The 17,056-nt window shown below is 46.1% G+C and overlaps 1 protein-coding gene across 3 annotated transcripts in view; it reads left to right on the top strand.

Moving 5' to 3' along the window:
- Positions 1-16,446, top strand: part of RTCB (RNA 2',3'-cyclic phosphate and 5'-OH ligase) — a 29,049-nt gene extending 12,603 nt beyond the window's left edge. For all 3 annotated transcript variants that reach the window (XM_002711419.5, XM_070052808.1, XM_070052810.1), the window contains 8 exons: positions 3,049-3,205; positions 4,962-5,118; positions 6,707-6,866; positions 8,810-8,985; positions 10,255-10,443; positions 11,386-11,496; positions 12,815-12,934; positions 15,952-16,446. In XM_002711419.5, coding sequence (XP_002711465.2) covers positions 3,049-3,205; positions 4,962-5,118; positions 6,707-6,866; positions 8,810-8,985; positions 10,255-10,443; positions 11,386-11,496; positions 12,815-12,934; positions 15,952-16,059 — 1,178 coding nt within the window. In that variant the 3' untranslated portion in view covers positions 16,060-16,446. The remainder of the gene's footprint in view (positions 1-3,048; positions 3,206-4,961; positions 5,119-6,706; positions 6,867-8,809; positions 8,986-10,254; positions 10,444-11,385; positions 11,497-12,814; positions 12,935-15,951) is intronic.
- The last annotated feature ends 610 nt before the right edge of the window (positions 16,447-17,056 follow it).

Here is a 17,056-nt window from a genome sequence, read left to right as displayed (position 1 = left end):
CTTTCAGCTTCCTGCTAATGTACGCCCTAGGAAGCAGTAGATTATCGCTTCTCAGCCTCTGGCTAAGATCAAGCATAGCGGTAAATGATGGCTCAAGTACTTGTGTCCCTGCCACCCTGTGGGAGGCCTGGACCTGAGTTCTTGGTTCCTAGCTTCAGCCTGGCCCGGCCCTGGCTGTTAAAGGCATTTGGGCAGTGAACCACCAGATGGAAGATATCTCCCTTGCTCTCTCCCTAAACCCCTACCTCTCTACTTTTCAAATAAACAAAAGCTTTTTTTTTTTAATTTAAAATTTTTATTTTAAAAAATGTCTGCATATTTGGAAATTAAATAGTATCTTTTAAAAGACTCATGAGTCCAATAAAATCATGACAAATTAGAAAATAGTTTTCCTTATTAATTTTTTTCTTATTTGAGAGATGGAGAAAGCACCTATCTGCTGGTTCATTCCTCAGATACCCACAGCAGCCAGAACTGGGCCTGGCTGAGTCAGGAGCCACAAACTCAACTACTTGAGGCACCTCCTGCTGCGTCCCTTGTGCACATCGGCAGGAAACTGGAATCGAGAGCCCAGCAGGACTTGAACCTAGGCCTGATATGGGGTGAGGGCATTCCAACTGGCAGCTTAACTTCTAGGCCAAATGCTCACCTCTAATTTCAGTGTTAAACATACTTAGGTCTGCACATGGAGAGTGTTGAGAAAAGGGAGCCTTTGAACACTCTTGGCAGGAGTGTGAGTTGTGTTACTGTTAGGGGAAACAATATGGAGGCGCCCCAGAGAAGTGAAAGTACAGGATACTTTAGAAAGCACATAGAGAAGCCGGCGCCGTGGCTCAATAGGCTAATCCTCCACCTTGCGGTGCCGGCACACCGGGTTCTAGTCCCGGTCAGGGCACCGGATTCTGTCCCGGTTGCCCCTCTTCCAGGCCAGCTCTCTGCTATGGCCAGGGAGTGCAGTGGAGGATGGCCCAGGTGCTTGGGCCCTGCACCCCATGGGAGACCAGGAAAAGCACCTGGCTCCTGGCTCCTGCCATCGGATCAGCGCGGTGCGCCGGCTGCAGCGGCGGCCATTGGAGGGTGAACCAACGGCAAAGGAAGACCTTTCTCTCTGTCTCTCTCTCTCACTGTCCACTCTGCCTGTCAAAAAAAAAAAAAAAAAAAAGAAAGCACATAGAGAAACAACGAAAAATGAATTTAATTTGGTGCAGAATAACTGCATATGATATGGAAAATAATGTATTATGAAAAATTGCATTAATTTTAAAATGCTTTATGTAGCAAGATACACCTGGGTTTCAATTTCATTTTATTAGAAGCTGAACTGCCCTTCTGGAATGCCCAGATGAACATCCTGCAGTCCCACTTGCTGGTATACAAGTATCTCCATAGCGGCAGAAATTACTGCCATGAAGAGAATTCACAATAGCAAAAATACAGAAACAGCCTGAGTACCAGTTGACATAAGAATGGATAAAGAAAAGGAGGTGTACACAAACAATGAAATATTATTCAGCCTTACAGAAATCAATTTATAAAAGTTAAAAAGAGTGGGACAGGCCTTTGGCACAGTGTGTAAGCCACCGTCTTGGGAGCCCATAGCTCCTGCTTGGGTTTGAATCCTGGCCCAGCTCCCATTTCCAGCTTCTTGTTAATGTACACACTGGGAGGCAGCGGGTATTGGCTAAAGTGGTTGGGTCCCTGCCACCCATGTGGGAGAAGAGAACCCAGATGGAGTTCCTGGCTCCCAGCTTCTGCCTGATTCAGATCCAGGAGTGAATCAGCAGATGGGAGATTGCTCGCTCTCTCTCTCTCTCTCTCTCTCTCTTCACCTGTCAAAAAACAAAACATAAGAATGTAAAGAGATACTGGCAAAGCCAGAAATTGATTATTTGAAAGAACTAATAGAATCAGCAACCCGTGGCAACTGATTAAGAAAAAGATACATTATTTCTATTTTTACCTTCATTAAATGTTACTTATGGATCATTACTGCCTTCCTGACCCATGAGTACCTTTTTTTTTAATGGCGGAGAGAGACATCTCTCATTCACTAGTTTATTCCTTTATTCCCCAAGTGCTCACAGTAGCCAGGGCTGGGCCAGGAGCCAGGAACGGGGCCTTCCAGGTGGGTGACAGGAGCCCAGCGACTTGAGCTGTCACCTGCTGCTCCCTGGGTGTTCATTGGCAGGAAGCTGCAGTGGAGAGCAGCTTGACTTAATCGTGGTGCCAAACGTGTGCCCCATGAAGTACCTTTAATATGTGTCTACTTTGGATTATTTTGGTGTTAGCAGAACTAACCAGCACCAAACCACTTTGTTGGCTACTTTGAAACATTTGTTTTGAAAGAGGGATCTTTCATCCACTGGTTCACTCACCAGGTGCCTACAATAGCCGGGGTTGGGCTAGGCCAAAGCCAGGAGACAGGAGCTCCATCTGGGTCTCCTAAGTGAGCAGCAGGGACCTAAGTACTTGGGCCTTCACTGCTGTGCACATCCTCCCAGAGTGCACATCAGCAGAATCAAGTGGAGCTGGGACTTGAACCGACACACTCCAATATGGGAGACAGGCACTGCAAACAGTGTCTTTAACCACTGTGTCCAATGCCCATTGCTGAGCTCCTGAAATAGTAGATTTATATATTTATTTGAAGGGGAGAAAAAGAGGCAGAAGCAGAGAAAGAGAGAGAGAGAGGTCTTCCATCCCCTGGTTCATTCCCCAGATGGCCACAATGGCCAGAGCTGTGTCAGTCAGGAGCCAGGAGCTTCTTCTGGGTTTCCCACATGGGCACAGGGTCCCAAGGACTTGGACCATCTTCCACTGCTTTCCCAGGCCACAGCAGAGAGCTGGATCGGAGCAGCTAGGACTTGAACTGGCGCCCATATGGGATGCCAGCACTGCAGGCAGTGGCTTTACCTGCTACACCATAAGGCCGGCCCTGAAACAGTATATTTAAATAACTTTTTAACCCTATGTTAGTGGAGAGAAAGTGAAGGTAACAATGCCTAGTTACCTGATTTTGCTAACATTTAACTTCTCTGTATTTTGCAGGTGGTGTCGGATTTGACATCAACTGTGGTGTCCGCTTGCTGAGAACCAATTTAGATGAAAGTGATGTCCAGCCTGTGAAGGAGCAGCTTGCACAAGCCATGTTTGACCACATTCCCGTTGGGGTGGGATCAAAAGGTGTCATTCCAATGAATGCCAAGTAAGAACACAAGTGAATAGAGCGCGCGAGAGAAAAACCACGTGACCCTCAGTCTCATTTCCAGTGTAGGGCACTTGGAGATGGGGGTCACTTTTCAGAATGTAGTAATGAATTGATTTTTTTTTTTTAAGTGTGAGGCCCAGCCCATTGTTAGAAATGTTAGACAACTGATGCTCATTATTACAGTGTTTGACACAGAGCAGTGTTGGAAACAGAATGGTATTCCACTGGTGCTTGTTGAGAGCGTGTGTAAGACACCGTGCGTCACATTCGTCTAGACAGTAACCCTGCTGTTATCCCTGATCTGCGAGAAAGGGGGAACTGAGCTTAGATAGTAAATGAGCTGGGTAAGTGAGGTCAGAATTCAAACCAAAATCCTTTGACTTTTAAAGGCTGAATTCTCCTTTTTTCCAAAAAAAGAAAAGAAAAGAAAAACTTATTTATTTATAGGTTTAAAAGGCAGAGAGACAGAGAGTGAAGGAGAGACAGATCCTCTGTCTACTGGTTCACTCCCCTAAATGACCACAACAGCCAAGGCTAGGCCAGGTCAAAGCCACAAGCCAGGAATTCCATCTGGGTCTGCCCCATGGGTGACAGGAGCCTAGATACTTGGGCCCTCTTCCACTGCTCTCCCAGGCACATTAGCAGGGAATTGGGTTGGAAGTGGAGCAGCCGGCACTCCTACAGGCTCTTGTGGGATGCCAGCATTGCAGACAACAGCTCAGCCCGCACAACACTGGCTACTTGGTGGCCTAAGCCTCTGCATGGACTTGAATAGTGAGGTTGTTCTAGCAATGTTTGAAATTAGTGGAGAATGGAAATGAAAACTAGTTTTTCCAGGTGGTAGTTTAGAAAAAGACTGGATGTTGGATGAAAACCAAAATGTTTTCCCTCTGAGGGAAAGGTTTGCTCACTCAGATTTAACATGCAGATGCAGAAAAGCCACATGGTGCTTTTGTGAAGGCGGGAACAGACCTTAAAGTTTATCCTGTGTCAGCTGAGAAAATTGAGACACCGTTATTTGATGGAAATTCTTCACAAATTATTATGAAGGTGTGCAGCTAATAAAATCAGTGGTAGGGGCCGGCGCTGCAGCTCAATAGGCTAATCCTCTGCCTGCAGCACTGGCACACTGGGTTCTAGTCCCAGTTGCTCCTCTTCCAGTCCAGCTCTCTGCTGTGGCCCGGGAATGCAGTGGAGGATGGCCCAAGTGCTTGGGCCCTGCACCCCATGGGAGACCAGGAGAAGCACCTGGCTCCTGGCTTTGGATCAGCACAGTGCACTGGCCGCAGCAGCCATTGGGGGGTGAACCAACAGAGAAGAAAGACCTTTCTCTCTGTCTCTCTCTCTCATTGTCCATTCTGCCTGTCCAAAAAAAAAAAAAAAAAAAAAAAAAATCAGTGGTAGATAGTGCTAGTCGATTAAGATTGTAAATTTTCTTTGGCTGCCTAATTCATAGAAATCAGGATTGGAGAGGCAAATCTAATACAGAAAAGATTTGAAAAGTACAAGGAGTGCAAATGTCAAGTAGAACTGTCATTTCTCATACCGTGTTTACCATTCCCTGTTGTAATTATCTGTGTGACTGCTTTCCTGAAAAATCTGAAGTTGCTAAGAGCATGAATTTTGTGTCTAGCAGAAGGCCTGGTGCATAGGGAATACTGAATGTTGTGTGTTCCACTGCCCCCTGAGATGCAATCTTTCTTGGGTTTTCATGTTTGCTGTGAAATGACTACGCTTGTTGTTACTTACCCAGAGACTTGGAGGAGGCCTTGGAGATGGGTGTGGACTGGTCTCTAAGAGAAGGCTATGCCTGGGCCGAAGACAAGGAGCACTGTGAGGAGTACGGAAGGATGCTGCAAGCCGACCCCAATAAGGTGTCTCCACGAGCCAAAAAAAGAGGCCTTCCTCAGGTAACACTCGGGTCAGAGGGGCAGGGTGTTGTGTTTTTCCTAATTTTTGCTTTTGTAGAATTCTGTATCTTCTATTGAGCAGACAGTCTTCAGGTTTTTTTCAAATAGTATATTGAAAACAACCCAAAATTGTTTATACTTCATTTTACTCTAAAAAGCCATCAGGAGCTTGCAGATGTTCATAAAATAAGACAAGATTTGAAGTAGAGGTAGGATAAAAATGGGGTACAGTTATAAGGCTTACAGTGCATGCCAGAATCACATGTGTACATGCTTTCACCATCTGTAGATTTGTCTGAAAGTTTTCTGGCATCAAACATGGAAAGAGATACCCTGTCGGTTCATGGTGTCCATTAGATGAGAATATACCAGTGTTTGAAATTTGTAGCCAATTGTGATGGCTTTGCCACTGATTCACTGTGTCCTTGGCCAAGACTATAGTTTTCACATTAAAACTTGGGATTGTTAAAACCTGTCAGCCTCTCTTTAGTACTTCTGTTCTATGACCCTGCAAATCACCTGTGGCTCCAGTTATGGGATGCATTCTTTCAGTTATGTGGATATTCATACTCATAGATGTTTTGGAAATCATTGGAAATTGGACTTTGTCTAAGAATCAGCATTGACCAGTGTTCATCCCAAAATTTGACCCTTTTGTTCTTATTTAAAATGCCCAATAAGCCATTTAATGGCTTGAGGTTTTTTGAATTGTGAATCCTATGTGTGTGTGCATCAAGCATATAATGAGCTTATCTACCCTATTTTTGTTATATAGCGAGTATAGGTGTTTGAATTTTTTTTTTTAAGATTTATTTATTGAGGCTGGCACTGTGGCATAGTGGATACAGCCACCGCCTGCAGTGCCAGCATCCCATATAGGCGCCAGTTCAAGTCCCAGCTGCTCCACTTCCGATCCAGCTCTCTGCTATGGCCTGGGAAAGCAGTGGAGGATGGCCCAAGTCCGTGGGCCCCTGCACCCACGTGGGCGAACAGAAGAAGCTCCAGGCTCCTGGCTGTGATTCAGCACAGTTCTGACTGTTGCAGCCATCTGGGGAGTGAACCAGCAGATAGAAAACCTCTCTCTCTGTCTTTCTCTACCTTTAAAATAAATAAATCTTTAAAAACTACATAATAAAAAGATTTATTTATCTATTTGAAAGGCAGAGTTACAAACAGGCAGAGAAAGAGATCTTGCATCCACTGGTTCACTCCCCAAATGGCTGCAGTGGCTGAAGCTGGGCCAGTCTGAAGCCAGAAGCCAGGAACTTCTTTCAGGTCTCCCATGTGGTTGCAGGGGCCCAAGCACTTAGGCCATCTTTCCAGGCCGTAGCAGAGAGTTGGATCAGAAGTGGAGCAGCTGGGTCTGAAACCGTTGTTCATATGATATGTCAGCACTGTTGGTATTGGCTTTATCTTTGATGCCACAGCACCAGTCCTTAAATGAATTATTTCTAAGGTTTAGGAATTTTTGGTTACATAAAACACTATTTGTATTGTTATTTTCTTCTTGGTTTATTTTTTTACTTAATTGCTTATAAATGGTTTTTAAAAAACAACAGAGGAAACTTTGTCATTCTTCCGTTTGCAGTTGGGGACCCTGGGAGCAGGCAACCACTATGCAGAAATCCAGGTTGTAGATGAGATCTTCAATGAATATGCGGCCAAGAAAATGGGCATCGACCATAAGGGACAGGTGTGCGTGATGATCCACAGTGGGAGCAGAGGCCTGGGCCACCAGGTAGCCACAGGTACAGTCTGATGGGGCTGAAATGTCCATTCTAGGAAGAACTGCATAGAGGTTTAGGAGAGAAGGCTCTAGAACTGTACTACATGAGTTTTTATACTGCTTCTCCTGTGACCTTGGAACAGATTAACTTCACCAACCAAGTTAACTTTCTCATCTGAAAAAAAAAATGTGTCATAATTATTTCATATGGTATTGTCACAGGAGGTTAAAAGAAAAAATTATACAAAGAGCTTAAATCAGTGCTTGGCACTAAGTAGTCAGTGTTAGCTTCAGTTACCATCATGTTTGCTGTTAACTATGTGGCCAAGAAAGAGTGGGGGAAATAGCCTGGGAAGGTCACGGAGTCAACATTCAACACGTGTGTTAGAGACCCGCTGTGTAAGATGGTACTGAGGGGGATTCTGCGAGAAAGCAAGCAGGTACTCTGCTCTCAGATTGTCTCATGAAGGAGAAGTCGTAGTCATTTAAAAGAAAAAGTAAAGACAGAAGGCAGTAAATTTGTAAAAAAAAAAAAAAAAAAAAAAACAATGTAAAAGACAAAAAACATGCTCAGGAAAGATATCAGAGATGGCCTCGTAGATATGTAACATTTGAGTGGACCGTGCAGTTTGGATAATCTCACACTCAGGACCTTGGTGACAGAACATGAACAAAAGCAATAAAATAGTGGATATGTCACGTAGCTAACTTACCGGCTGTGCAAAAGGATTTATGGATATGTAAGAATGTGTATAGACACATGGAACTTAACATTCTAAGTCTCGGGTTATAGCTCAGCCTCTGTAGTTTGAGCCTGTGAGAATTTATGAATGTGCACCATCCTGATCTTTACTTAATGTAGGAAAGTATGAAGCCTTGATTGGTATTCAAGGAAGTTCTGTAGATGCTTGTCGGCACTTTGTCAGAGATTTTATTTTCCTGCAGATCTAGTAACTGTGTCTAGCTCTTTGTTTTGTTTTGTTTTTGACAGGCAGTTAGACAGTGAGAGAGAGAGACAGAGAGAAAGGTCTTCCTTCCGTTAGTTCACCCCCCAATGACCATCACGGCTGGTGTGCTTCCCCAATCTGAAGCCAGGAGCCAAGTGCTTCCTCCTGGTCTCCCATGCAGGTGCAAGGCCCAAGCACTTGGGCCATCCTCTACTGCACTCCCGGGCCACAGCAGAGAGCTGGACTGGAAGAGGGGCAACCGGGACAGAATCTGGCACCCTGACCGGGACTAGAACCCGGTGTGCCGGCGCCACAGGCGGAAGATTAGCCAAGTGAGCCGCGGTGGCGGCCGTGTCTAGCTCTTTTATATTAAGACATTTAAAGTTGTGATGGTACTAAAATGTCTAACACCTGTTAGCATTCTTTCATTTTCTTTTTAAAGATTTATGTATATATTTATCTATTTATTGGAAAATCAGAGTTACAGAGAATCAGTGGCAGAGAGAGAGAGGTCTTCCATCTGCTGGTTCACTCCCCAGCCAGGAACCAGGAGCTTTTTCTAGATCTCCCATGTGGGTGCAGAACCCCAAAGACCTGGCTCATCTTCTGCTTTCTCAGGCCATAACAGAGAGCTGGGTTGCGAACCAGCGTTCATATAGGATGCCGGCACTACAGGTGGCAGCTTTACCCGCTGTGCCAGAGCACCAGCCGCGACTTGTTGGCTTTCATTCACCTGTTGGGAAAGGAGTAACTGAGCATTTCTACTTGTATGCACATCTGATTCCTCGTACAAGTCCCTAGAGGGCGCGTGTTTACTTTGTATCCCACAAAGGTGGTATTAATCACACTGACAGAAGACTCAGTAAACCCTGAACAAATTGATAAGCTCTAAACCACATTAAAGGGGATGTTGTATTGCACCTGTTTTTTGGTAGAATGAGTTTGAATGTAGTCTGCCTTCAGTAAATCTGAATTTTGTAAGGGAAACCTAACTGATCTGGGCTTACTCTCGTCCTAGATGCACTGGTGGCTATGGAAAAAGCCATGAAGAGAGACAAGATCATCGTAAATGACCGTCAGCTGGCTTGTGCACGAATCGCTTCCGTGGAAGGTCAGGACTACCTGAAGGGAATGGCAGCGGCTGGGAACTATGCCTGGGTCAACCGCTCTTCCATGACTTTCTTAACCCGCCAGGTGGGCTCAGAGCTGCTCTCTCCACGTTATTCCAAGTTAAATGCTTTTTTTTTTTTTTTAAGATTTTATTATTTATTTGAGAGGTAGAGTTACAGACAGTGAGAGGGAGAAACAGAGAGAAAGGTCTTCCTTCCATTGGTTCACTCCCCAATGGCTGCAGTGGCCAGAGCTGCGCCGATCAGGAGCCAGGAGCTTCCTCCTGGTCTCCCATGCAGGTGCAGGGGCCCAAGCACCTGGGCCATCCTCCACTGCTTTCCCAGGCCACAGCAGAGAGCTGGACTGGAAGAGGAGCAAACAGGACAGAACCGGTACCCATATGGGATGCTGGCACCACAGGCGGAGGATTAACCCACTGCACCATGGCGCCGGCCCCCAAGTTAAATGCCTTCAAATACAATGTTGACAAAGCCTGTGGGTTTGGTTTTGGAAATTTACGTAAGTACTCAAAATATTGGAGGTGTGTCTAAGATCTTGTGTCTTAATCAGCAGCATATCAGGCTCAGGAAATGAGAAGAGAAAGCAAGATTACTCCTAGATGTGCCATAGCACAGAGAGGATGGAAAGCCATTTATGGAGATTCAGAAGGTTGAGGGAGAAACCATTTCAAAGGATGGGGTCAAGAGTTGCCAGGCAGCTTTGCTTTGTTTTTTTTTGTTTGTTTGTTTTTGTCTGTTTGTTTTTAAAACTTTTATTTAATATAAATTGCGAAAGTACAACTTTGGATTATAGCGGTTTTTTTCCCCCCATAACCACCCTCCCACCTGCAAACTATCCCATCTCCTATTCCTTCTCCCATCCTATTCTTCATTAAGATTCATTTTTAATTATCTTTATATACAGAAGATTAACATAGTATATACTAAGTAAAGATTTCAAAGATTGCACTCACACAGAGACACAAAGTACTGTTTGAAGACTAGTTTTACTGTTAATTCTCATAGTACAACACATTAAGGACAGAGATCCTACATGGGGGATAAGTGCACAGTAACTCCCGTTGTTGATTTAACAGTTGACACTCTTAGTTATGACGTCAGTGATCACCAGAAGCTCTTATCATGAGGCAGGCAGCTTTTCAACCAAAGTCGGCAGCTGTGGAGTGGCATTGCTGTGTTCTGAAAGGCAGTGTTTGCCTTTACGTGAAGATTAGTAATACTGACGTGTCTGACTCTTAGATGCCTCTCTGCCCTCAGGAACAGCCTAACAGCAATGAGTAAGGTACGTCCTAAAGAGCTGATTCTGGCTGCTAACTTGAGCTTTTTCTCGTAGGCTTTTGCCAAGGTCTTCAACACAACCCCTGATGACTTGGACCTGCACGTGATCTATGATGTCTCTCACAACATCGCCAAGGTCGAGCAGCACGTGGTGGACGGGAAGGAGCGGACGCTGCTGGTGCACAGGAAGGGATCCACCCGGGCTTTCCCTCCTCACCATCCCCTCATCGCGGTTGATTACCAGGTGCGCAGCCTGCCTTTGTGGTTTTAAGCAGTGGGATCTTAAACAGTTCCCAGTGTGGATGCATTTTAGCAGGAAGGCAGCAGTTGTGGAAAACATGAAATGCATCACGCGCGAGGACAGTGAGTCCCGGTCTTCTAAAGAGCAGTGACTCTGCGCCCCATTGTTTGTGCTGGCAGTGGCGCAGGGTGCCGTGGGAAAAGTGCTCCCTGGAGTGTATTTTACTCCATGTGATGAGTTAGGGACTTAGTTAGGGGAAAATAGGTTCACTCGTATCTTTACGGCGTCTGCTGCAGGAGTTAGGGGGACCATTAGCCTGCACTGTCGTCTCGTAGATGAGGAAACCAGAGCCAGAGGGGGCAGGTGCCTCACCCTGGATGTTCTGGCAACGCTTCCTAGGCTTGGGGGTTTGCTTTGCTTCCACATTCGCTGTCTTCTCTCTGTCTTTCCTGGTCCTCACATGTTTACTCCGTTCCTTATCCCCCACCCCCAAAGTATGAAAGAATCAAAGTGATGTCTTCTAGAGTTCAATGACTTAAATGTAAATGTCAAGCGTAAAAGCTTACAGTAGGGCAGCATTGGTGGTACAGCAGGTTAAGCTGCATTTGCAACTCCAGCATCCCATATGGGAAAGCTGGTTTGAGTCCCAGCAGTAATGCTTTCCCATCCAGTTCCCTACTGATGCACCTGGGAAGGCAGCAGAAGATGGCCCAAGTGCTTGGGCCCCTGCCACCTGTGTGGGAGACCAAGGTGGAGTTCCTGGCTTCAGCCTGGCCCAGCCCTAGCTGTTGCAGCCACTTGGGGAATTCAGGGAATGAACCTGTAGATGAAAAGATCTTTTTATCTCTCTGTGTTATTCTGCCTTTCAGATAAATAAATCTTTAAAAAAAAAAAAAGCTGGTAACATTCTGAATTTTAACATGTTTGATTTGTGTGCATTCTCAGCTCACTGGACAACCAGTGCTCATTGGTGGCACCATGGGAACCTGCAGTTACGTCCTTACTGGCACTGAACAGGGCATGACTGAGACCTTTGGAACAACCTGTCATGGAGCGGTGAGGAAAATGGAAGCCTCCTTAGGAATGCTGTCTTCAGTGTAGCTATTGTTTGCATTTTGATGGGTAAATGCACCCAATTAAGTGTTAACAAAGTCGAGGTTTGACTCTGCATGTCTTCTACTTGAAATGATTCCCCGTAATTGATGCTGTTTTGTGAACCAAGGTCACCAGTATCCACCTCAGTGAGGCCATGATGGGGCTGGGGGACTGTTCCTCATCACTGCCAGTCCAGAAAATCCAGACCAGGAAAGTATCTCACTAGCTGAGCTGACTCTCACAGATTTATAAGTGATATAACTTTAACTGATGCAGATAGGCACCACAGCTGATCTCAGCAGTTCACTGGCCCTGTTTGTTTGCTTCATTTGCTGCTTCCTATTGGATGCGTCCACTCAAGATTTAGATGATGGCCCTGATTTGCAAACCAGAACCCATGTGTGGTCTGTACTACACATGGCTGCTTCTAAGCCAGGAGTCACTAAGCTTTTTGCATAAAGAGCCAGACAGTAAATAGTGTGGACCTTCTGGGCCATGTGGTCTCTGCACCAGCTGTTTACTGTGCATTTCAGTGCAGAAGCGGCAATAAGTACCATGTGACTGGGAATCGCTTTGTTCCAATAAAACTTTCTTTCCAAAAAATAAAAAATTGGCCAGATTTGATACACAAACTACAGGTTGCCAGTCCCTATTCTGAGCCATCAGATGCTTAGGCAGTGTTGAAATGGGAAATAGAAACTGGAACCTCAAAGGGGACAGATCTTCACAAATAATTTCCTCTTGACTATTCCTCATTTCTAGCTGCCTCTCAACTCCTAATTTTAACCCAATGATCCTTAAGTAGGCTGAGGCCAGTACCCTCAGAGGGATATTGGCATTGTCTGGGGGTGTTTCTGCTCGTAATGCTTTGGGGAGGAACTGTCCATGCTATCAAGCACAGGGTGGCCCCAGCAGAGTTTTCTGGTTCACGTGGTCACTAGTGCTGAAGTCAAGAAACCATTTTAAATCACAAAGAACTTAAGGGCTTTGTGATGCCATATGGTTTGCAATTAAAAATCCACATATTTATATTTAACAATTAACAGTGATTAGGAACACAGAAATACACTTCATGTAGCTGGAAATTTTTTCCAAAAGGATATGTATAATGAAGTTTATAACAAAAGATATTAAAACAGGAAGGTTATTTTTCAAATACTTTCTTAGTTTTAAAAAAATAAGGAAAAGGCATATAATACCAAGGGTTTAAATACTTGCTGGAGTCAAACGTAAAATTTAGCTCAATTTCAAAAGTGATGTGCCTTCCTTTCTGTTCTAGGGCCGTGCATTGTCCCGAGCAAAATCTCGGCGTAATCTAGATTTCCAGGATGTCTTAGACAAACTGGCAGATATGGGGATCGCAATCCGTGTTGCCTCGCCCAAACTGGTTATGGAAGAGGTAAGTGGAATTTGGGACATATTCAGCATAAATCCATGCATGGTTTATACCAGTACACGATGATAAGGATTCACAAACAGGACCTGTTAGGGGTTTTGGTTTTTGTTTCTGTTCATTATTTGAGTGGCAGAGACAGAGACCTGCCATCTGCTGGTTCACTCCCCAAATGCCTGCAACAGCTGAGACTGGGCCAGGCGGAAGCCAGGAGCCAGGAACTCAGTCATGTGGGTCTCAGGGACCCAAGTACTTAGGCCATCAACTGCTGTCCCTCAAGGTGTGCATTAATAGGAAGCTGGGGGTTCCGGTGTTGTGTCGGAGCAGGTTAAGCTACTGCCTGCAATACCAGCATCCAGTATGGGTGCCCATTCCAGTCCCTGCTGCTCCACTTCTGATCCAGCTCCTTGCTAATGCACTTGGGAAAGCAGCAGAACATTGGCCCACTAGTTCACTTCCCAAATTGCCACAATGGCCAGAGCTGGGCCAGTCTGACCCCAGGAGCTTCTTCCAGGTCTCCCACGTGGGTACAGGGGCCCGTGCATTTGGGCCATCTGCTGCTGCTTTCCCAGCCCATTAGCAGGGAGCTGGATCAAAAGCAGAGCAGCCAGGACTCATGGGATACCAGTTCCACAGGCAGAGGCTTAACCTACCACTCCACAGTGCTGGCCCCAACATCTGTAGTTTTCCTAGACAGATAACCACTGTTAACGTTTGGGATTTGGGGTTTTGAGGGTTTTTTTATTTGTAGCACAAGATTTTTTTCATTTTTCATTCAGCTTATACTTACTAAATGTCTATTCTAGCTGCTAGGGATACTGCAGTGAACAAAACTAGTGTGAATCTCTTCTGTATGGAACTTACCAAGTAATAGTATGAAATGTGTGTCAATGACCTTGTAGGTATGGCTGTGATGTGAAAAAAAAAAAGGGACGGGTGATAAAGGAAGGTAGGGAGGGGTACAGTTTTAACTAGCTGGTCAGGGAAGGCTTTTGTGAGATTGCACTTAAATAAAGACCTAGAGGAAGTCAGAGAAAGGGTTTTGGGTACTTGGAGGTAAGCTTTCCAGGCTCAGAGTGTTAGAAACAGCAAGGAGACTGTGGCAAGAGCAAGGAAGAGGCGCAAGTGTGGGCTCAGCACTTTAAGACACTGCTCGGGATTCCCACAGCGCATTTTAGAGAGCGTGAGTTCAAGTACAGGCTCCACTGCTTCTGATTTCAGCTTCCTAGTAGTGTACACTCTGGAGGCAACAGGTGTTAATTCAAGTACGTGGGCCCCTGCTGCCCAAGTTGGAGACCTGTGTTGAGTTCTGGGCTCCTGGCTTCAGCCAGGCCCAGCCCTGGTTGTTGCTGGCACTTGGGGACTGAACCAGCAGTTGAATGATCTCTCTGTCTCTCTGATTTTATTTGAAAGATAGAGTAACAGAGGCAGAGAGAGAGAGGGGTCTTCCATCTGATGGTTCATTCACCAGATGGCTGCAGTGGCCAGAGCTGGGCTGATCCAGAGCCAGGAACTTCCTCCGGGTCTGTGCAGGGGCCCAAGATCTTGGGCTGTCGTCTACTGCCTTCCCAGGCCAGAGCAGAGAGGTGGATCAGAAGGGGAGCAGCCGGGACTCAAACCAGCATCCATATGGGTTACTGGCACTGCAGGCGGCAGCTTTACCCACTACACCACAGTGCTGGCCCCTCAGATAAAATTTCTAAAATATTTTTTCAAAAAAAGAGCAGCAAGAAGAGATGAAGTCAGGGAGGGTGCACCACACTGGCTCATCATTTTTTATTCACAAAAGGGCTTTTGTTTTTACTCTGGGTGAAATGGAAAGACACTAAGGATTTCGGGCAGAAGAGAGATGTGATCGGACTGGTGTTTGCTGATGAAAAAAATCTAGAAGAGAAATCGATGATGCAAAACTGGGCGGAAGTAACTGCCAGAGTGTCCTTGGGTGGATGAGAGGAGATGGAGATGGTGTGCAAGTGGAGGGCGCTGATCTTTGCTGGACACACAGATAATCGTTAATCAGTGAAGACAGGTTTGGACGCAGAGAGGGAGGATATGGTGAGACAGCTTGTGAGAATACCATTCTGGTTGCTTCTAAGTTTTCCATGTGGTGGGAAGCAGGGTCAGCACCAAGAATGTGGCTGTGGGAGAAGGAAAGACCCAGGGAGATTTTGGATGGTTTCCAGGCAGCACCAAGGCCTCTCCGCTGTATTTCAGCCGTACAGGTGCAGGAATGAGATAGGGATGGAGTTAGTTACCTTTAACCAGGGTCACAGGTACAGCCCAGTGACAGAGAGCAGGACTTTTGAGGCTGTTACTGAGGGACTGCAGGTCTTTGTGAGCTTAGAGGATTATTGCAGATGGGCAGTAAACAGGAGTAAGTAGAGAACGTGGGCTGTGATCACCAGCCTGGGATGCTGTAAAGCGAGGTTATGGGGAGGTGTAGTTACTGTAAGCACAAGCTGTGGCCTGTGACCCCGGGAGTGAATGAATGGCAAAGGTGAGCAGAGTCACGATGGGAGGAGCAGAAGCCAAGGCACGGAAAGCGTCCCCTCAGTGAGTAAGGAAACCATTCAGAATTACAGAGGGGAGAGTGCAGAGTGAGCCAGGTTTTACTGGAAATCTGTAAGTGATGCTGGGGCGTGGCTGGGACTGCAGCGGTTAATGCAAGAGCAGGGAGCAGCTGGTATAATGTGACTGCAGGGCAGGTGTTGGCCTAACCCATAGGATGCTGCCTGGGCTGGCCACATCCTATATGGAAGTGCCTGGGTTCAGGTCCTGACTCTGCTTCTGTTTCCAGCTTCCTGCTAACGCACACCCTTGGAGGCAGCAAGTGAAGGTTTCAATAGTTGGGGTCCTGCCACTGACATGGGAAACCTCAGTTGAGTTCCCTTGATGACTGCAAGGGTTGATAGGCAGAAATTACCTCAGTATTTTGATGTGCATTTATTTAATTAGGGTGAAGTTGAGTGCTTTGAAGGCTCCCTTCTCAGTAGACCTTTACGGCGTGTGATTCTTCCCTGCAGGCTCCTGAGTCCTACAAGAATGTGACTGACGTGGTGAACACCTGCCATGATGCTGGCATCAGCAAGAAGGCCATCAAACTGCGGCCCATCGCTGTTATCAAAGGGTAGGACCTCGGCCCGCAGGACTGCTGGGCAACACTGACCCCCCTGAAGTGGAAGTGGGCCGAAACGCTCTTCAGACATCCGATTCCAGACCTGGCAGGCTCCAAAGTGTGCAGCTGTAGCTGCTCGTGTCGGCGTGGCCGATGGGGAGGCTGCGGCCTTCAGGAGCCAGTGTTGTAAACAGTCTTCCAGAAGGCCCCCTTGCCCCGATTTGGAAAGAGACAAGTATGCTCCCTGGCCCGCAGATTTTAGTAACTTCTGTTAGGGCTGGAGAGGTCAAGCAGCAGCCTCAGGTCTGCAAGTCTCATCGTCAGGATGACCTTCCCCTCGAGTTCTGTTTACGTAACAAGAGGTGCCATGAAGAACGTTCTATTAAATAAGGTGGTTTTGGAATGTTTGCTTTCTTCCCTCACTTTGTTGGTTTATCCATTCGTCACCCATCTAACACACCACGTCTGCACCCGTTAACAGAGGGCACCCGAGGGGTGGTGATCAGGTGGTGGGGATCATTGAGGAGAGGGTGTGGGTGCAGATGCAGGACTAGGGGCTCAGCAGAGAAACTAACTTCTCGGGCCTTGCTACCTTTCCCCTTCTAAATACAAGGCCGGGTTTTAGCTGCAACGTGGCACCTGCTGGTGGCTGTCAGCAGTTAGGCCTGACCCAGTAAACTAAGTTTAGAGTAATGTCTTGTACAGCAGAAAAAAGAAAAGAAAAAAAAAGCCCTCACATAAAACGGCATGTCTTTGTCATGTGATTAAATTATGGAAGTGTTACATGGCTGAAGCTGTGGCATTAACAGTTTCTCTGTTTTGACAGATTGACTGGTGTCAGGCCAGCTAGTCGGATTTTGTGCTAGATATGGTGACACCTAAAGACATTCTCAGGTCTTTGAGTTACACATTAATAAGGCCTTCGTTGGGTCCAAGCAGCCAGTAAAATACAAAAATCTAATAAAGTTGCCATGTATTGCTTATATTTCATAGCTTAGCACAATTTATATTTG

The sequence above is a fragment of the Oryctolagus cuniculus genome, chromosome 11 (assembly GCF_964237555.1).
Source record: "Oryctolagus cuniculus chromosome 11, mOryCun1.1, whole genome shotgun sequence".
In the NCBI taxonomy this organism is placed as follows: Eukaryota; Metazoa; Chordata; class Mammalia; order Lagomorpha; family Leporidae; genus Oryctolagus; species Oryctolagus cuniculus.
The sequence above is the reverse complement of the archived record's forward strand: the minus strand, read 5'-3'. Positions and strand labels throughout refer to the sequence as shown.